The 21,540-nt window shown below is 33.4% G+C and overlaps 1 protein-coding gene across 1 annotated transcript; it reads left to right on the top strand.

The window, feature by feature from the left end:
• Positions 1-1,964: 1,964 nt before the first annotated feature.
• Positions 1,965-21,483, top strand: LOC107948121 (1,4-alpha-glucan-branching enzyme 2-2, chloroplastic/amyloplastic). Its single transcript, XM_016882590.1, has 22 exons — positions 1,965-2,259; positions 3,101-3,258; positions 3,796-4,052; positions 4,960-5,058; positions 5,604-5,646; positions 5,786-5,845; positions 7,116-7,196; positions 8,357-8,473; positions 8,917-9,000; positions 11,564-11,685; positions 11,859-11,978; positions 15,274-15,403; positions 15,513-15,623; positions 17,106-17,234; positions 18,121-18,224; positions 18,343-18,487; positions 18,743-18,890; positions 18,982-19,082; positions 19,626-19,703; positions 20,376-20,531; positions 20,709-20,783; positions 20,904-21,483. Exons 1-22 carry the CDS (start codon positions 2,130-2,132, stop codon positions 21,039-21,041), a joined length of 2,586 nt encoding a protein of 861 aa, XP_016738079.1. The 5' UTR covers positions 1,965-2,129; the 3' UTR covers positions 21,042-21,483.
• Positions 21,484-21,540: the final 57 nt, after the last annotated feature.

Genomic DNA, 21,540 nt, shown 5'->3' on the forward strand with positions numbered 1-21,540 from the left:
TAATCTTTTAGTTAAACTCTGTTTATTTGTTTCAATCAAACACTAATTAGTTTAGATTATTTTATTATTATTTGACCTATGAATTTAGCCTATAAATAGGCTTTTTTACAACATTAGAAAATACACCAATTAGATATTAGAACTCATAACACATTTAGAGAATTTTGTGTTTATGCTTTGAGGTTCTTTGTTTTTGGGTTTTCGAGGTTTAGTTTTTATCTCCATCTTTTGTACTCTTTGTTCTTTTGCCATTATAGTAAAATTATCTTTGCCTGTGGTTTTTTATCCTCTTTGGAGGGATTTTTTAACGTTAAATTTGTGTGTTCAATTTCTCAATTTATTCCGCTATTTTTTCTAAAAGAGCCTATTTATAGGCTAAATTCATAGGTCAAATAATAATAAAATAATCTAAACGAATCAGTGTTTGATTGAAACAAATAAACAGAGTTTAACTGAAATATTATTTCTCAAATTTGACTAAAAATAAGAGTCATATTTAACAATAATATTTTGGAACATATGGAAATGTTATGGTGATGTTTGGATATGTTTTGGAGTGTTTTAGAACAAACTTTTAGTTGAAGGCCTTAGTATCAATACTTGGGCTTAGTAGTATCACAACAAGGCAAACACAATCCAAATTGCTACAGTCCAGGGACTTGTATTGGTACATCTATGGACTTGTACCACAACAAGTGCCTTAGACTCAAGCAACTGCATTGTTTTGAGTCGTTTTGACTTTCTGAGTTCTGTTTTGGGTCTCAACGACCTCCTAGCATCTTCAAAATGATTTTAATTGTATTTAAAGACTTTTAATTGTCCTAAAATTGAATTAATGATTTTATAAAAAAGTTTTAAAGTTTCAAGTTTAGTAAAATTTTTATTTCTTTCAATTCAAATGATTTCATTTTACGCCGATAAGCTTCAAACACTTGGCTTAGAATTTAAATAAGTCCTAATATGTATCTAATTACCCAAAATGATTTCAAATCATAATTGATACTTTTTTAAATGTTGGGAATTGTTTTATGACTTTTATAAAGTTGTCAAATGGTATTTTATTAAAAGAATTTTTTTACTATGATTTAAAAAGTGCTTTAATAGTACCTCCCATTCATAATATACGCCGAGACGGATAAGAAATGTTACAACCATACCTTTCTTAGACGAGCAACATTATTATAAAGCCTCCCTTATCATACCAACCAATGAAATTGATGAATCTACTAGGGTCCTTTATATGACCACATCACCTTCCAAGCATGATCCTTAGAGTCCATTCATCCTAGACAAGTTGCTGATAAGCAACCAAGACAGTGCACTACTCAATGCTAACCATGTCCACTTACAAATATCAACCCCAACTAGAAAAAAATAGAAGTGCCGTGTACATGTAAGAGAGCCTTCTAACTACTATTACCGGCAAATTTACCCCATTCCTAAATATTATAGTCATTAATCATGTCAGAAACTAAAGAAGTCTCATCCATTAGGGCCATACAAAGATTCTTGATGTAATTTTCCAATAAAATGTTTTAATCCAACTAACAAGTATGTTAAATAATTTTATATGAAAATTTTATATGAAAAGCTGCAGTAATTTATGGGCCCAAATTTATACACATCTTTTTTGGCTTTGGGAATTACGACCATCTTGATTTTGTTTAGCTCCCTCATCATGCAACTTTGAAAACTAGTAATAAAGTAATGGAAATGATGGCAGTGGTTTCACCATCCGTTGTTCCTGTCTATTGCTTATTAAGCAGAACCCACTTGACTAAGGCATCGGTTAACGGTTCCAATTTCATGAAAAGATCGAATGAGTTAGATGAACGGCCGATAAATGATAATGAATACTAGGTAGGTCCCACAGTCCAAATCACCCATTCCCATGCAATTCTCCACGGCACATGTAGCATTCCCCATTCATTTAATTTAGTTCCCTCAATTTTGATTTTAGATTTTTCATTCATATTTCACGCTTTTCTCAGTGTAACTCATTGCCGATATTTGCTCTTCATTCTCTCTCTCCCACGGATCTGTATTTTATTTTCAAAGAAAAAACACTTTTCCTCTCCTTTACTACCTTCCGAATCAGAAAAAGTAAAAAAAGAAACTGTGAAAAAATAATGCTTTTTAGTGTATCTGGTTTACGGTTTCCTCGTGTGTCTCCAGTCTACAGGTACTGTGCGTCAAGCTTCAATGGCGCTTCTACGAGTTGCAGTTTGTCGCTTTTGTTGAAGAAGCATCACTTTTCTCGTATTCAGCCTCCCTTCTCTTCTCTATTTTCTTTATATATTTTGTTTTGTTCAGCTTCAACTTTCATAACTTCTTCTATTTTTCTATAACTGATCTAATCTTGTTTTCATTTTCCTATTAACAAAAAAAAATTATTATGAAACAGTAATCGGTTAGCTTTAGCAAGTTTTATCACTCAAAACTATAATGCTTGATTTATTTAAGAAAAAAAAGTTGGAAACAATGGCGAAAAGGAGTTCCGAGTTGTAGATGATCCATACGAAGAAACGAAAAGAATTCAAATATTCTGTCCTTTAATGAAATTTATAGTTAAAGTATGAATATTTAAATATTCTTTGATGCACGCTATGGCTATCGCGATCGCCAACGAGTGATTTGTTAATATTGGAAGAAACATGGATTGTTGAACAACTGATCACCATGTTCAAAATGTTACCGCTGAACTTGTTGCAATAAAAAAAATTGCAACGAAGTTTCTGGTTTATGAAATGAAAAACTAATAATTGCATATGGAAGGAACTGTAAAAAAGGACGATAATTTAATTTCGCAGTTAGGGAACCTTAAGTAGAAAATAAAATCATAACTATTAAAAGAGTTATAGGCGTATAATTTGTTGCATCATCAGCCTATTGTCAAAAGTCATGGTTGGATCATTTCCTTTATTTTCTGAGTTTCCCGATATGGCTGTTGATTCTGATTTCTCTTCTTCTGTAATGAAGACGGATCTGAATTTGTTAGTATAATTTTAGTACTGGAAAAAGAGTTCTCTATGAATGGTGACTGCTTTTATAGACATTGGCTTCACAATATGTGGAGAATTGATTTGATGCTTGCTTGTAGGGAGGATCTTTATAGAAAAGTCTTCTTCTCATTCAGCCTTCTCATCCTTAACCGTTGCTGCATCCAAGAAAGTGCTGGATCCCGGTGGTCAGGGTGATGCTTCTTCACCCATGACAGATCAATTGGAAAGTCCTAGCACTATTTCAGATGATCCTCAGGTTTGCAATTTTCTGAGAATAATGCGTACTGTGTTTTGAATTTACAGAAATATTACTCTTTTCTTTTAGATTGAGTGCAGTTGAATTTTCATGATTTTATACTTGGGAGTAAATTTGGAAAATGAAATTCTGGGATGGTGTTTGTGCCATTCAAGCCTGTTGATTCGTGTGGTTCTATGTCTGAACTCCGAATCTTTTGAAAGTAAAATTATAATAAACAACATATAAGGATATATTTGGGAACGGTATGTTCTTGGTTTTTTTATCTTTGATGAAGTCATTCAAGCTTGTTGGTTCTCTAAAACAGTTTTTAACCTCTTTTTTTTTTTTTTTTGAAAACTTGTGACTCTGATTCTGAACAATTACTGTTTTGGAAGAAAAATTATAGTAAACGGACATAAAAGTTGAGCAGCTGAGGACTAAGGTTGAGGAATGGCATTTTCTTAGTTTTACTTTTATCTTTGAAGTTCTACATTTTAGGTAACTAAATCAAATGCAAAGAGTAAAAGTCCTTATCTCTTTATGGTTCTACTATAGGTAATTCATAATGTAGATAGTGAAGGAATGGAAGATGAAAAAAAGATTGAAGTTGAAGAACAAGAATCTTTTCCGTCTGTGTTTTCAAATAATGATGAAGAAGCTCATGCTGAGGAGCCATCTGTCCCTTTACACAGGAACGCAAGTACTGAGAAAACTGAAGCAAAACCAAGGTCCATTCCCCCTCCTGGTGCAGGGCAGAAAATATATGAAATAGATTCACTATTGTTGGGTTTCCGCGATCATATCGATTACCGGTAATATAAATCTTCTTTTATTTACTTGTATGCGTCTCATCTGATAATTGGAATTCAAGTGTTTACTCTTCTCCGGGCTTTAGAAGGAAGCTGTAGGTTTTAGTTCTTTAGTTTCTTGGAATTTTTTGCCATATTGGTTATAGTTGCCTGTGTACTGTGATTGCCTATCTTCACTACAGCAGACTTGCACGTGGTACTTGGAGGTCCATGCTGGTATTTGGATAGGAACTCAGTGAATAAATCTGTATTTTTGTCTCCTATTAGCTGTTAATATTTATTCTATGCTTTGACTTTTGAGAAGCAATACTTGGAAAAGCACTCAGAATTCATTACACTTTGCGTTTGCTTTATTATTTTAGGGCCTTTTGTGGGTTGTCTATTTCTATTATTTTGTTTTTTAACTAGATTTGATCTGATTGAACAAGCAAGCAAGTCACTCTGCTTTCTTTCTCGTTTGCTAGAATCTGTAACGGAATTATGTTGCTATTCTTGACTGGCTTAAATTGTTAAAGCAATAAGCTACTTATTGATCTTATCATTGTACTTGTGTTCAAACACAAGTGGATATTGCTGCTTACGGTCTTATGATTATATGTCCCCTTGAACTGCAGGGGAAGGAGTTACAGTTCCTTATTGGAAAATATTCTGAAAATGTAAAAAAGATGTATCTGATTAAGTTGCTTGTTTTAGGTGTGATTTGACTTGCCAGCTTTAGTTTTTACTGTCAGTAATATGTTTTGTTTTCACTGCATAGCTCTCCGGTGTTATATTAGCTTGTACTATCTGTTTTTTCCTCTTTTCTTATTTAATCTGTGCTATACCTCATTTTTCTGCACTGTTTCATATCCGGAATACAATTAATAACATTGTCCAGATTTGATTACTTTGTATATTTTATCCATTATAGGTATGCACAATATAAAAAAATACGCAAGGAAATTGACAAGTATGAAGGTGGCTTGGAAGTGTTTTCTCGTGGCTATGAGAAGCTTGGTTTCACGCGCAGGTTACTTTCCTTCCAATACCTAGTGTGGCATATTGGTTGTAGCCCTCATGGTTTCATGTCTTTGCTTTTTATGATAAGTGAAATTTATTTTGTTTTATTCAAACAAACAATTTTCATTAAATGAGTTAGTGTTGGAATATTCTTGTAACTTTTTTGTGTTGGAAAAGTGTCCATGATCTTCCTCATCTTTTACTTTTTTATGTTTAAAATTCAGGACAATTAATCTAAGAAAGAAATCAAGTTCCTTGATGCTCAAAGTATGGAGCAAGTATTTGTTTCTTTGGTGCAAGTAAAAAGTGACGAATTTTATTACAGCCCTTAGGTTTAGTCCTTTCCTCAATGTGTCACTTTTATATGTTTTATTTGTTTATGTAGTTCTGAATGTCTTCTCCATGTTTCCTTTACAATTTTTTGTATTACATGGGTAATAGCTATCTTGTTAGCTTCAATTTTTAGAAAAAGGCTGACTCCATGTTTTATGTCTTAGAAGTTGTTTTATGATAACTTGATGTTGCTCTTCTAATGTAATCTCATCCGGCTTTCAGTGAGACAGGAATAACTTACAGGGAGTGGGCCCCAGGAGCTAAGGTTTGTTATGCACCATTACAACACTTTGAGACTTTAACAATTAGTCGTCTTATCTTCTATCCAATAAAAAATCTTATTAACTTTTAGAATTCTGTTTTACTTCAATGTTGTGATTGTTCTACTGCATTTTATGCTTCAGTCAGCAGCACTGATTGGAGATTTTAACAATTGGAGCCCTAGTGCAGATACGATGAGCCAGGTATGTTATGCTTTCTTCTGCAAGAACAATTGCTACCTGTGCATTACTTATTAATTGAATTTATATTACCTATGTCTGTAAGAAATGTCCTGTTGTAGATGGAGGATTACTTGAATGAAGTGTAGTGCAGTACAAACTAGCAGAATAATGTTTTATTAGGTGCACCTAGCTGGTGTAAATGGGATACCTGTGCTTGCAAGCTATTTAAATTCGGCTCAGAAAAAATTAAATTCAGCTCGGTCATTGTGGAGTTGATCTTGAGTAGCTCAAGTAATCGAGCAAGTCAAGTTCGAGCATCTTAATGCCCTACTCGAGCATCTTAATGCACAAGTCAAGCTCTAGCATAATATTGAGTTTGGAGTTGAGCATAAGAATCAAATTAATTTTTGACTAGGTAAACGAACCTGACTGTGCGAGCTCCAATGATTCGAATTTTATCTCTAATTGAGCTCAAGCTTTAAAGATGAAACTTGATCAAGTTTGATGTCAAGCTCAAGCTTCTTGTTGTTAGGGTTCAGCTTGATTGAAGTCCTATATTTACTAAAAGCATTTTCTTCTATTGCTATGTGAACTTTCTCCTCTATGCATGTCTTAAATTATGCAGCCATAAGATTTAGCTGGTTCTGCTGACATCTCAAAATATCAGCAACTCAGCACTATGTTTTTGGGGCGGTCTTCTTGCTATGTTATATCTGTTGCTGAACTCCACATCATTTGTGTTGCTTTTATTGAGCTACTGCTCTGCTGCTCTTCTTACTGTCTCTGATTAGTCTGCTTTTAAGATCAATGCTTTTGGGAACTGAATATTTGCATTGTTGGCTGTTCATAAGTTGATGCTTATATCTTCTCTCAGTGCATGTGCTGAAAGAAGTTTAAAGAGATTTAAGCTTGGTTTTCAAAAACTTGGCTTAACGCTAATGTAAACATTGATCTTTTTGTATGTATGTGAGCACAAATAAGCTTCTCAATGGACCAAAGATTAGGTGCATAGTCTGGTACAGTTGGTATGCCTCCAAGCTCCCAATGGAAAAGTTAAGAAGATAAACACTATCAAAGTTTTTATAATGAGATGTCACCTTGCCATGCAGATTCATGTATTTAAAATTTAATGCCATGCAGCCCCAAGTCCTCCAAGCATAAAAGGGAACATGACTATGTGCTAAGTTCTTAGAAAGCCATGTAAATTACATTGGTAGTGATGTGTTGCTTTTACCGTCTTTTATTTTCCATCTATTGCTTAATTCTATAATCATCCATTATATTTTAACAGAATGAGTTTGGTGTCTGGGAGATCTTTTTGCCTAATACTGCTGATGGCTCACCAGCAATTCCCCATGGTTCTCGAGTGAAGGTAAGTTATCAGTAAATGAATATAAATTTGGCTCTTGAATGTTATTGTGTGTACATTCAAATGCTATTTAAAAAAAAAAAATCGTTTTCCCCGTTTTTGTGAATTCAGAGAAAAATGGAACTATAAAATTTTGCAACTCTTCCTTGTGAATAAATAATGTATTTAACCTTTTGGTCATGACCTGTGAACGAGGAACTGATCCTGTTGCTCATCTAATTGGCAGAAATATCTATTGAATAAAAGCTCTCAGTATAAAATTTTGAACCTTGGGTTGTATTACAACGTTTACAATAATTAATTTAACTAGAGTTCAGTACACAAAAGTGTGCTACTAAAAGATTGAAAAAGTGAGATAATTTTCTTCTGTTATTATTGAAATAAAGAATAGTAATTGTGGGAATAATTTGTAATGTAATGAGAAAAATAAGAGGTGTGAGAACTGAGAAGGCTAGTTGCTGAGTTCGGTGGACATGAGTTGAACATTTTAAAAGTAACACCAAGTTTACATGACTTGTGTTAAGCATCCAACCTAAAACCAATTGGCCATAAGTGGAAGGGCCTGATTTGAAAACAAGACAAACAGTAAAACCAAGACTTAACAGATGAGAGATAATACCACTTAACACTCCCCCTTACATGTAGCCCCACAGGATCATAGATATGTACAACCTCTCAAGGGCTAGTAAAACTTCACATGGGGGGTAGGAGGATCAGGAAAAACCTGGGCTTTGATATCATATTAAGATATTAAATAATCTTAAAATATATATGTTACTCTTTTCACTAATTGAGATTATAAGTTCTATTGTTTAAGCTCTTCCTGTTGTAGAACTTGCTTCTAAGATCATTTATGCAAATTTAAAATCTTTTGAAACTTCTCAGAAAAAAATGGAATGGAGCAAAATACCTTTATAATCTGTCTGTGTAAAGCTTTGTATCTGTTGGCATTAATGTATTTAATGGATGCTTGAAGTCAAACAAAATTATTTAAGTTAGCTGAGATCCAACCAACTCCAGCTTTAAAAAACAGAAAGAAAAAAAAAGAAACAGAAGAGATTTTTTGACCCTGTTCTGGCTAGCTGCTATGATAATGTCAATTACCATTTATTAAAGTTCCTTTTCCATTTGTGCATTTTAAAATTTTGACCATATGATTGTAGATTCGCATGGAAACTCGATCTGGGGTTAAGGATTCTATTCCTGCTTGGATCAAGTTCTCTGTTCAAGCACCTGGTGAAATCCCATACAGTGGAATATACTATGACCCACCAGAAGAGGTATATTTAGTGTCGTTTGCTTGGAAATATTAAATGACTTAATTCTTTTCAAACTATGAGCTGCTGAAATAATTGGAGCCTGGGTAAAATCAGAAGTACCAACTAATGTTTGTAATACTTTTAAAATGAATGCATGAGTGTGAAGATGCGTCAGCATGCATGAAAAAAGGAGCTTAAAGAGAAATAATTTCTTATACTGCTTTGAATAATTATGCAAGGAGGTTGTTTTTTATGAACGTAGTGTTGGTGTTAGGAATCAACTCCCTTAAAAAAGTTTATAACTAACCGATTTTGGTTGGTTCACTTTCGTATGTGAAATCAGTTTTTAAGTTATGTTATTGCATGTGCATGTTTAATCACTGCCAGATTCAGGCAGTTCTATGTATCTAATCTCAAATTTTTGTTACTCTCTTTTGTGACTAACGGAATTTATATTGTGACAGGAAAAGTACGTATTCAAACACCCCCATCCGAAAAGACCAAAATCACTTAGAATTTATGAATCACATGTTGGAATGAGTAGCACGGTATGCATCTCTCTTTTCCCTTGCATGAATTGTTATTCCACTCTTCTGTCACATTGCTTAACAGTTCTAATTTGTTGTTAATTGCTATCATGCCATATTTTTTGTACTGTTTCTTCCAATATTTTATATGACATGTTCCTCCAAGACTTTGAGAATGAAAAGAAAAGCAGGAGTTTTTTATACTGAAAAATCATCTTAATATTATATTTAAAAACATGCACTGGGAAGTGCATCAAACTGTATAGCTGTCTCAAGAAACCTTTTAATTTTAAAATGAGTCTGAATCCTGATGACAAAGTGACCTCTCCTAAAGAGAAAAGGATGGATTAAGCTTTCCAAAACCCTTGTAGGTGTATGTGGCCGACTTCCCTTGTTCTTGGATTAAAGGAAATTAGACTGTCTTCCATTTGGATTGCATTAAATATTGAGTATTACTTCTGTAAATGATATTGCAAATGCCAAATAACTAGTCACTTGGATCTCTGTTAACTGCTTTGTGTATTGAAATATCTCACTTAGCGGTTAGAAATCAACAAAATGGAAGTTGGATTAATTGCATTTCATTAGGATTCTTCACCCATTTCTGAAACCTATTAAGAAGCCTGGATTTGCATTAAACCAAAATCTGGAACTATTTTTCATCTTCTTGTCCTCATGATGGTTATTAACTAAGGTGTCTGTCTGGGTCCACAAGGTCCTGTGACATGGTATTACAAATATATAGTTTTAAGGGCCTTTAGCGGTTCTTGGGTCTTAATAAGCTAAGTTGTATGCAGCTTACAGACAATTAATATTCTTAAATGTAGAAGAAAACCATTCCATTCTTTTCATTTTTGCTACATGTTACTAAATATGCTAAAACCCAATCCAAGTTACTGTTTTAGCACTCACAAACTGTTATTGTATCAGTGTGACCATTCCTTTTGTCTTTTTCTTGGTTTTCATTAGTTTTTTCTCTGGGAATTTTAGTTTCAGGCCTAATTTGTGTTTAGGTAGATTTTTCAATTATTTTGGTTCTAGAAGTATCTTCAGATTTCTCCACGACATGTTTTTAATATGAAGCTAAGACCAAATGTGTTTTGTGTTTTTCTTTTCTCTTTAAAAATCGAATTAGTGTAGTTCAGTGCACTAAATATGAGTTTAATCTTTTATATAATTTGACTATGAAGAAGGAAAATAACCCAACTATTTGAGTAAAGGAACACATTTATCATTGAGCCAAATGCTTGGACAGTTTTATGATTTTGTTGTACTGTAGGGGAAAAAAAGATACTAAATGCAATCTTTTGCAAATACCACTTCAAAATTGCATTGCATAGAGAACAATGTCCAAGAGAATTTAAAAAAAAAATAAAAATTAGCATCATTTTTACTACAAAACCCTTTTTCAAAACCTTAATATACACAAATTTTTTATCCTTCTCAATATCTCACTCTCTTTATTCAAGATTTTTATGGCATCCCTGGTTTTCACATGTTGTTCTTCTTTATTTTTTGGGGTAAGTAAATTCAGTTTAATTATTTATGACTAATAACATTGAATTTGTTGTCATGGGTCATATTCTTTGTAGGCATAACTTTAGAAAGCTAAGTTGCATAACTGTTCCAAGGTAAAGAATCCTGAGGTAAAGAACATTTACAAAGAAAATTGTCGTATTGCAAATGCGGTAAAATGTTAATTTAATTTTGAAGAGATTTTATTGGTTGTATATTGAGCTTATGGATTTCCTTTAAATTACATAAAAGTAGGCACTAATTGGAAGTTTTTTTGTAGGTAAAAAGAACTTGATTTTTGCTTTTTTAATAACTTTATTAAGTTATATCTCACCTTGTATTTTAATAAGTCATTCCTACACTATAAAAAGATACATGTTACTGATATGTATTAGCTTTAAAGAATTTAATTTAATGAAATAAAATTTCTAGACATGCATAAACTATGTTTAACTCATCTAAAAATAAAAAAACCTATAGAAAATTTTATTCATTCCAAATTACTTATAGATTTTCTGTTAATGAATTACCTGTAGATGCTGAAAACCAGTATGCCTCTGTGGCATACATGCATGTGAAGAAGTCTAAGAAGGGAGAGGGGATCCAAACCTTAGATCTCAACCCTATTTAATGAGGCGTAACAACCACTAGGCAAAACCTTTGTTGTTACGAAGAAAGCCATAAATAACAGTGTAGTGCGTTTTAAGATGTTTGCTTTTAAAAAGGAAGATTCTGTCAACTAATCTTTAGCCTTTCTTTGGTCTGCTCTTTCTTTTCTTGGTAGTTGACATTGATTCTGCATTAATCAAACTTAGTCTTATATGTTACCTCAAAATCGGTGGTGGTGGTATGTGCATATAATATAAGTCTAACATGCTTTGTGGTTTTTGGCCCCTTACCGATCATTGTGTAAATTTTACTCATTTTTTAAGTAGCTGAATTTTCCTGCATAATGTTGTTCAAAGAACATTTTTATCATAAACATCTCCAGCCTTTATTTTCCATGCTACCTTATGGTATAGTTATTCCATTTCCTAGTTTTCTTAATATTATCAACTTTGAGATGTAGGAGCCAGTAATTAACACGTATGCCAACTTTAGAGATAATGTGCTTCCCCGCATTAAAAGACTTGGATATAATGCAGTTCAGATCATGGCTATTCAAGAGCACTCATATTACGCAAGCTTTGGGTATTATCTCAATCATAATATTAGCTCAAATCTATTTCCTGCTGTTTATGTTTTGTTAACTTATACTAAACTCTGCTATGTTGTGACGTAAAAATAAAATGTCTTTACAATTTAGTTTCCGTTATGGAAACTAAACTCTTCTACTTTACCAATTTGCATTTAATATGTTGCAGGTATCATGTGACAAATTTCTTTGCACCAAGCAGCCGCTTTGGAACCCCGGATGATCTTAAGTCTTTGATAGACAGGGCTCATGAGTTGGGTCTACTTGTTCTTATGGATATTGTGCACAGGTAAACAAATTAGGTTTTCGGGAGATATATTTTATAGAAATATGCTCCTTAGTTGTAAATTCTATTACATTTTTTATCCAAATGGTTTTTGTCCCATATTTTTTCGACAAAAAGTGAATATAAATTCTTCTTTTTCTGCCTATATTCTATGCTCCTCTCCCGTAGGCTTTATGCAAATAGAAGCTTTAAGATATGAAGAATTCATGTAGAATTCTAAGACGAATTAGTATGAAGAAGTAAAAGTTCTCTATATTCTAAAATTTACAGCCTGAATAAAATTAAGCTGTATAATAAGAAAGAAAATCTCTCCTAAAGAATCAATCAGCTATACACAATCTATAATTTTGTCTATCAAATCCCTTCAATTTAGCAACAAGTAATTTATCCCCTAAAGGCTAACAGTAGCCAATATAGTTACCCAACAATAGGCCAAAAAATAAAAAAATCTGACCAGCACCAAATGGAGTCAAAACAGAGGGCTAGGCTGGATATACTGCCTCAAGATCGATGGCGGTGGCAGAGAAGAAACTCTGGCAGGGTGAGCTACATGCGTTGGTCATGAGGAATCAACTAGAATCTGATGGAGGTGCATGGGACTTATGCTCAGGTCTGTTGGCCACCAGAATCAAGGGTTTTGTTGGCAATGGGGTTCTGACATCTCTAGTGTGGGCAGTGAAAAAGGAAAATGGACCTAAAGGGGTAAGTAACAAACTTTTAGTTCTAGGGTTTTGAGAGATTTCAAAAAAATTGAAAAATTTCTTCCTAAATCTGGAAATTTAGCTTTGATGCCATGTTAAAACTAGAGGGGGCAGCAAAAATGAAGAATAGGAGAAGATTTCTTTGTATTTATGTGTTTCAATGAGTAGGTTACATAGCTATTTATATACGGAAAGTAGGAAGAGAAAAGGAAATTAGTAATGACTAAAATTCCTAAACAGAAGCTGATTGAATCTAATTAATCCTTAGAAATAAGTTATACAAATTTTCAATTATATACTGTCAGCTGTCAATTAGTCAAGTGTAATAGTTATAACGCTTCTCATGAGGTGAGTACCCTAGAAAGATACATTTGATGGACTTCAAATCAAATTTACTTAATTGATGAGAGGGGGACATGGAGATAGGCTAAACATCCAAAGCCTCTTGGTGAAATATCTGTCATGACTATTTTGTTGAACAGACTTACATAGGACTCGACACGGGGCACAAAATTTAAAGGTCCGTGATGACGTTTTATTGATCAAATTTAAAGGTCCCCAAATATCACTATGGATGATTGATAAAGGTTGAGATGGTTTGTATTCTTGAAGCAGATAGGTGTTACAACAATGTTTTTACAAATGAAAACCTCATATTGGAAGGATTTTGGATTTTTATTGATGAATAATGATGGAACCAACTTGAGCAAGTACATGAAATTTGGGTGTCCTGGACAAAAGTGCCATAGCATTATTGTACCATCTTTATTGGAACAAGAAAATGATGAACCTGAAACATTGATCATACAGGAGTCAACATGATGAGTTTGAGCCCTCTGAGGATCCTTGGCCTTAATTTGGTAAATACCAACTTTTTTTAGCATTGCCAATCGTCTTCCCAAGAATCCAAATATGAATCATGCAATGAGAAGACAAAAACTTTGGAATTCACTTTGAATCTCTAGTAAGTTTACTATTTAACACAGCAAGTTTCATGTTAACTTTGGAAGCAAAAGGATAGATTGAAGTATTAATGTGTCAGATATACTAGGAAAGTGACCTATCGGCAATGCTGACTTCATAATTATTGTGACATGGACTGCAATCTTGTAATAAAGATGCGTCATTTGTCTTGTGGTCTGAGATCCAGAATTGATAATCCAGCCTGCTGTATCATCTGCATTAACATGGTGATCGGCGAAAAAATTATCATTTTGGGCAGTGGATCTAGTAGAGACAGTTGCGGTAGAGTTTGAATTTAAGCCAAACATTTTTTGTAGCCATTCAACCTACTACATGTTGACCAAGGTAGTTTAACTGTCAGATTTATCCTTATTCTTTGAAGCAGCTGCAAAACCATGGGGTTCTTTGTCCTTATTTGGCTTCCATTCTGCCTGCTTACCATGAATTTTCCAGCATGTGTCTCAAGTATGTCTTGGTTTGCGGCAATGATCACACCTAGACCTGTTTTTCTTTTGCTTTGCAGCATAGACTGAATTGGTTCCCCGCTGAACTTTTTTAGGCATTGTTGATGTTATTGTCCCTAGCATTAGAAACCATATTATTTTCTGATTTCCAAATTCTGAAACATGGATCATCCTGTCTTGGGGAAATGGCAGCACTAGTGAGGTAATCACTCTGATATGCGGCAAGTGATGAACATAACAGAGTCCTCTGATCTGCCACTGCTCAAACTTTCCTGACCAGACATGCTTCCTGATATTGCCTGATTCTGAGGCCATGAGGGTTTGGATCAGGTTACTGCTTTAGATTAAATAATAGAGGCAAAACATGGATGAAGTTTGAACCAAAGAAAGCCAAATGGCGCTGGTACCATGTAGAAATTTTCAGAAGATTATGAAGAATTCATGTAGAATTCTAAAGAGGAATTAGGATGAAGAAATAGAAGTTTTCTCTATATTTTAAATTTTACTGCCTGAAAAGCCAACCTTATACACAAAAAATAAGCTACAATAAGAAAGAAAATCTCTCCTAAAGTATCAATTACCCATACACAATCTCCTATAATTTAGTCTGTCTTCAATTTAGCCTATCAAATCCCGAGATTCTTGGAAAAGAATCCCCGATTTCCGCAAATATGCTTTTTGTTTCTTGTATTTTGGTATTCTCCATGTCCATTTTATGATCCGTGTTTGGGATTCGTGATTGTCCCTCCCGAAAATTTTGTCTCCAAGGTTTAAACTTGTGTCTTCTTTCGGAGCTTTTGATTTTTTAAAAGGCTGCTGAAAAGTGGAAAGGGAGAAAGCAAAGTCATTATTGATTGAAAATATATGACTAAAATGTAACAAAATTTCTAGTATAACTATTCTATTAAAAGAAAAATCAAATTATTTTGTGCTAAAAGAAATGATATATATAAATACTTTTAATTATTTTATTTTCTTTCCTATCCAAATATACTTTTTGCTTGTGGAAGCAAAAAACTGGTAGCAAAAACAGTAACCGAATGACAATTGGTACCTTAGCATATTGTTTTAAAAAGAAAGTTTTATCTTTAGAGTCATTAATTAAGTTACTAATAAAATTTTAAAATTTTTCATTCATCTTTTTATCTGACTGATCTTTTATGAATACAGCCATGCATCTAATAACGTTTTGGATGGGTTGAACATGTTTGATGGAACTGATGCTCATTACTTCCATTCGGGGTCAAAGGGTCACCACTGGATGTGGGATTCTCGCCTTTTTAATTATGGAAGCTGGGAAGTATGTACTTCTGTTGAAACTTCTCTTGTATAATAGTTTGTCATACATTGTTGAAGGAATTTGGGTTCCTTCCTTCCTATTGTATCTAATTTTTTACATGTTGCTTTAGGTACTAAGGTTTCTACTTTCAAATGCAAGATGGTGGCTGGAAGAATACAAGTTTGATGGGTTCAGATTTGATGGCGTGACTTCAATGATGTACACCCATCATGGGTTGCAGGTATTACCCTAGTGAGTTTGGATAATTCTATTTTTGCTTGGTGTCATAAAATAAATCACTTGCATGTCCAGATATTAATTGTCAAAGTTTTGAGTTATATCATATAGAGAAGTGGAACTGATGTAATTTTTGGTTCCTGCATGGGTGAAATATGCAAAACCCAATACATAATATGATGGTCACAAAGCTGCCATCTTGTTTTAGAATGTTACTTTCCCCTTTGACTGTTTACATTATTAGTTAATATGTCAGTTTAATCATACCCTAGCGCTATGTTAACCAAATATAAGCATGGCCTTGCATTGCCTTAAGGAGAGTAAGACTTTGGGGTATGAGTGGGTTTTGAACTATGGATGCAACTAGACCTGCTCATAGGCCAGGCTACCCGCCCAAGCTTGAAGACTCGCTTGAAATTTGGGAGGGTTTGGGCAAAAATTAAGCCTGTTTAAAATATGGGCCAGGCTTGGGCTTTAACATCCAAGGCTCGAGCACTGCCTGACTCATTTTTAAGTTAATAATACTTTATGTTTTTATATATTATGTAATTTAGAACTCCTTAAAAAAATAAACCTATACTACTCTTAATGTAAACATTAAAATAATGTTAAGATATATAAAAAATGTATAAAATTATTAAATATTAAAATAATATAATATAATATTTTTTTAAAATAAAAATAAAAAATAATATGGACGGGCCTAAAATGAACTTGGGTTAGTCTTTTACAAATATGTACGGGTTTAGGTAAAATTCTAGGTCCATATTCAGGCCGGGCAGGCATGGACAAGCATAAAATATGTTAATATCATACTTAGGCTCGGCTTGAACCCAGCCCGATCCGGCCCATGAGCACCTCTAGATGCAACACAATTATGCCATACGAATGGATCTAAGCTCTTTTCTGATATCCTTATTTTTCTGCTTCAATCCTAGAAGAAATTATATTTTCAATTTCTTTTTCAAATCTGTGAAGGGCATGGGTTTTGGGTTTTCATAGAATAGAAAATGTTCATAGTTAATTTTTTTTTTTGTTTTTCACTCCAAAACGTTTTTTTATTTCTTTTATTATGAGAAAATTTTAGGTATTTAGATTGAGTTTTTAATTCTTAATTGATAAGATAAATTAAAATTAAAGTGAAAAGAAGAGTATAACCTATAAATGAAATAAAACTTCGCTAAAAAATGAGCTATGTCGACCCAGAATTAAGGTATGAATTCTCACCAATTTTTTAACATCCTTAATAGTCAAGGAGGATAAAGTGACATTTTAAAACATGGGAGGATATTTGCTCATTCACCATGCTTTCTAATGATGAAGCAACATTTCTCTATGTTTGTTAACTAAATCTTGCTTTTCCTTTTCTCACACGGCTTTCTTCATTCATGGTTTGATATTCTGGAGAACTGAAGGATATCAGTGGCACTGCATCTTTACAATGTATTATCCCATCTTAACATTTGCTTTCCTGAACTTTCTGTAGGTAGCATTTACTGGAAATTACAATGAGTACTTTGGATATGCAACTGATGTAGATGCTGTTGTTTATCTGATGCTGGTTAATGATATGATTCATGGACTCTATCCTGAGGCTGTCACCATTGGTGAAGATGTATGTTCTGTAACTCCTTTTGAGTCATGTTGAGTATCCTTCGACTTGTAATCATTTGTCTATTCCTGAACTAGACATTCAATTTTAAGTCCTCTTGTCTCTTCTAAAGCAACATTTTCTGTCCAAAACATTTTGCATGCATGTGGATGTTAAGGGTACAAATAGCCTACCAAACTTTTGCGTATCGTGCATGTTTTACTAATTTTCTTCTGCTTTATCACCTCTCTTCATTGTTCCATTGTGCTCGTATGCCACTATATGAATAAGTAGGTTTACCCTGCTAGTAATTAAGTGAATTTGACCATTGTAGAATGAAATGAAGAATTCTTAAAACACCTGTTGCAAACTGAACTAAATTTTATTTTAGACCAAGAGTTATGGAAACATAGCAACTAAAGATGCCAAAAACAATAGGAGGGAAGTAACAAGAATCTCTAGAAACCTTAAAATATTCTTGCTGTTTCAAAAATTTCATCCTTTGTACGAAGAATACCTAAAGGGCTACTAGCACAAGAAAATGTAAGAGACATTAGCATTGTTTTGTACAGAACATTTAGTTAACAAAATGCTATTTTGGAGTGACCCTTTTATATAAATAAATAGATTAGTGGAGTGATTTTGCTGCATACTTTCATATATTATTTGCAGAATAACATTCTGAAAGTTCTGTGAACATTCAGGCAAGATGGTTGGATAAGAAACAAAAGTTGAAAGTAGATTTCCACCTTCTTAAATTGTCATCTGTCATAAATAAAACAATTACATAATGACAAAAACCAGTAAAATAATAACACTAAGAGGAATGTTACAAAGATCGGAAATTCTCTGGAAAATGTCAGTAGTCTTTGTTTTCTTTTTGGCAATCATTCAATTATATATTATACAGGTGAGTGGAATGCCTACATTTTGCCTTCCTGTGCAAGATGGTGGTGTGGGATTTGATTACAGATTGCACATGGCTGTTGCTGATAAATGGATTGAGCTTCTCAAGTGCTTAACTTTCCAACTCAAAACTTTTTACCATGTTATGACTTCAGATATAAAATCTTGTTAAATGTATTTTGTTTTAAACTAATGTGTACTTTTTTTGCCTTGTTTTTTCATATAGGAAGAGGGATGAAGACTGGAAAATGGGTGACATTGTTTACACGCTCGTCAACAGGAGGTGGTTGGAAAAGTGTGTTGTTTATGCTGAAAGTCATGACCAAGCTCTAGTTGGTGATAAAACAATAGCATTCTGGTTGATGGATAAGGTTAAATATGTTCTACTTATATTCATGCTGATGAGTATTATGCACTTAGAAGGCTAACAGGCTAAAAGAAATGCTTTTACTTGATCATCTTTTCTTTCTTTGACTTCTTTAGCTATTAAAATTTTGCAATTATATTGCTTCCTTGCAAAGTTAAATACAACTGTAAAAAGTTATGCTTTTCATTAAATGGAGAAAATGTATATTATCAGTCTGATTCAGCATTATAATTTTTTTAGTTTCATTTCCTTTTTGCAGGATATGTATGATTTTATGTCTCTGGACAGACCAAGTACTCCACTTATAGATCGTGGTATAGCATTACATAAAATGATTAGGCTTATTACTATGGGACTAGGTGGAGAAGGATATTTGAATTTCATGGGAAATGAATTTGGACATCCTGGTAAGATCAACTGGTTGCAACTCTTCCTGACATCTCATCATTCTTTAATTTCAACGCTGTAATATAATTTCTTAGCTATTCTTTTCCTCAGAGTGGATTGATTTTCCAAGGGGAGAGCAACATCTTCCTAGTGGCAAAGTAATTCCTGGGAATAATTTCAGTTATGATAAATGTCGGCGTAGATTCGATCTTGTAAGGTTTCTCTTGAATTCACTTTTTGCTTGTGCTACAATTCATTAAAAGTTTGAAGGTAAACATGATTTTACTTTTATCTGGCAACTGGCAGCTAGAGTTGTTAATGGGCCGGGCCTAAGCATGATATTAACATACTTTATGCTTGCCCAAGCCCAGCCCGGCCCGGCCCAAATTATGGGCTTAAAATTTTGTTTAAACTTGCCCATATTTGCAAAAGACTAACCCAAGCCCTTTTTAGGCCTGCCCATATTATTTTAATATTTAATAAATTTATACATTTTTATTTATTGAAAATTTTTATATAGTCATAACTTTATTTTAATGTTTACATTAGAGTAGTATTATATATTAGTATAGTTTTATTTTTTAATGTGTTCTAAATTACATACTATATAAAAATAACATAATATAAAGTATCATAAACTTTAAAACAGGCCGGGCCTGAGCGGGTAAACCGACCCATGAACAGGTCTACTGGCAAACATTATATGTATTTGTGTTTTACAATCAACAATTAAATATTTGGTTATATGCACATAGGGGGATGCAAATTATCTGAGGTATAAGGGGATGCAACAATTTGATCAGGCAATGCAGCATGTTGAAGCTAAGTATGGCGTAAGTATGATGATGCTTACTGGTTTGTTGTTTTATACTTTCTGATGAATTATGAGATAGTAGAACCATACATTTTTTTCTTATTTAATAATTGTTCTGTACTAGTGATTAATCACACAAAAATTACATGTGAAATTTTAAAATAAAGGGATGATAAAATTGAAAATCAGTGGAGATTATAGAAGAGAGGAAACGATATTCAGAAATGTTGATTATATTTTTTACTTACAAATAGATATACTTTTTTTTTTTTTGTTAAGTTAATATTCTTCTTAAAGTCAAGTCATTCCTTAAAGCTTTTTGAAAAAAAAATATCGTTAAATGATTTCATTTAAAACTGTTTCATGGTCATTGATATATAAACCTTCCAAAGTTCGCCATTATATATGCCTGTGTGAGCATGGCTCTGATTCTATTAGATACTCTCTTCTACATAAAGACAAAAGGAAATAATTCAGATTTCAGAATTTTTTTTGGATTATTCTATTACCGTTATTTCATACTTCTTGGAATACAACGTTAGACCTCTGATTTACTATTACGTTTCTTTTCATGGTCTTCTACAATTTACACCTGTTTCATGCAAAGTGATTTGCCCGAACGGTGCTGTCTGGGTAGCCAAAAAGCTTTACTTGTTTAGAATGTAAAATTGATGTTCTGTTGTTTATTCAGTTCATGACTTCTGAGCACCAATATATATCACGGAAGGATAAAGGTGAAAGAGTAATTGTATTTGAAAGAGGCAACCTGGTTTTTGTGTTCAACTTTCACTGGCATGAAAGCTATTGCGGTTACCGGGTTGGTTGCTCAAAGCCAGGAAAGTACAAGGTATAGGATTTTGTGGTTTATAGCCTTTTGTTTACTCATCCAATACATCCCGATTATTCATTTCTATTAATCATTTATTTTACATCTTGTTATTGACTCTTGGAATATAGTGACAGAAAAATGTTTACCCTGTTCTTCATTAATCATAATTTAACTTCTTTTTTGTTGCTCTTCCAGATTGTACTGGATTCAGATGATCTATTATTTGGAGGGTTCAACAGACTTAACCATGACGTTGAGTTTTTCAGCAATGTAAGTAAATTCTCTGAAGAACATTGATTGCTGAATTCTGCATACTCTTCCTACATACCATTGTCTTCAATTCACCCAAGGGTTCTCTAACTTAGAAAAACCTAATGGTGGCTTTTCCAGGAAGGATGGTATGATAACCGCCCTCGTTTCCTATTGGTGTATGCACCAAATAGAACAGCGGTGGTTTATGCGCTTGTTGAAGATGAACCAAAAGCAACTGGCAATTTACAACTTACTCAAAACGTTAAAAACTGTTGAAGAAGCCAAAGCTGTGAAGGCATCGAAACCTGTGGAAGAATCAGAACCTTTGGACTGCTAAACTATCTCTATCACAGAATCTCTTATTGAGGAGCTACCCTAACTCAGCCTGCTGTTTTAAGGCCTACAACTTACACAGAATGTAGAAGTCCATGACCTTGGAGTTTCGGTATCCAGGAGCTGAAACAATCGCCATTCAAAAAGGCTTTTTCTTTCACGTGCAGTACAGTTGATTATCCATCTGATAATTAGTCAAATTTCAGTTGGTCACTTGCAAATGTTTATCGGTTTGTTATCTGAATTATGCTCAGAGTCCTGTTTAGCATGTTCTGAAACAACTTATGTGCTAATTTTTCTCGCAAACTTAATTTTAAAGGAACCATTATTGTAGTCAGTTTGGTTCAATAAAAGTAAAGAACAGAGTGCAAGCAATTTACTTTAAGTCTTGGAGTGCCTAAAAAAGATTCAAGTGGTAACAATGCTAGTTTGAGATGCAGAG

Source organism: Gossypium hirsutum, chromosome A04 (genome assembly GCF_007990345.1).
Source record: "Gossypium hirsutum isolate 1008001.06 chromosome A04, Gossypium_hirsutum_v2.1, whole genome shotgun sequence".
Lineage (NCBI taxonomy): Eukaryota > Viridiplantae > Streptophyta > Magnoliopsida > Malvales > Malvaceae > Gossypium > Gossypium hirsutum.

Bases quoted from the DNA above. Each gene is read 5' to 3' on its own strand.
- LOC107948121 (XM_016882590.1), top strand. From the start codon at position 2,130: ATGCTTTTTAGTGTATCTGGTTTACGGTTTCCTCGTGTGTCTCCAGTC. The intron at 8,474-8,916 runs GTATATTTAGTG...ATATTGTGACAG, and splicing joins ACTATGACCCACCAGAAGAG to GAAAAGTACGTATTCAAACA. The intron at 19,083-19,625 runs GTAAGGTTTCTC...ATATGCACATAG, and splicing joins GTCGGCGTAGATTCGATCTT to GGGGATGCAAATTATCTGAG.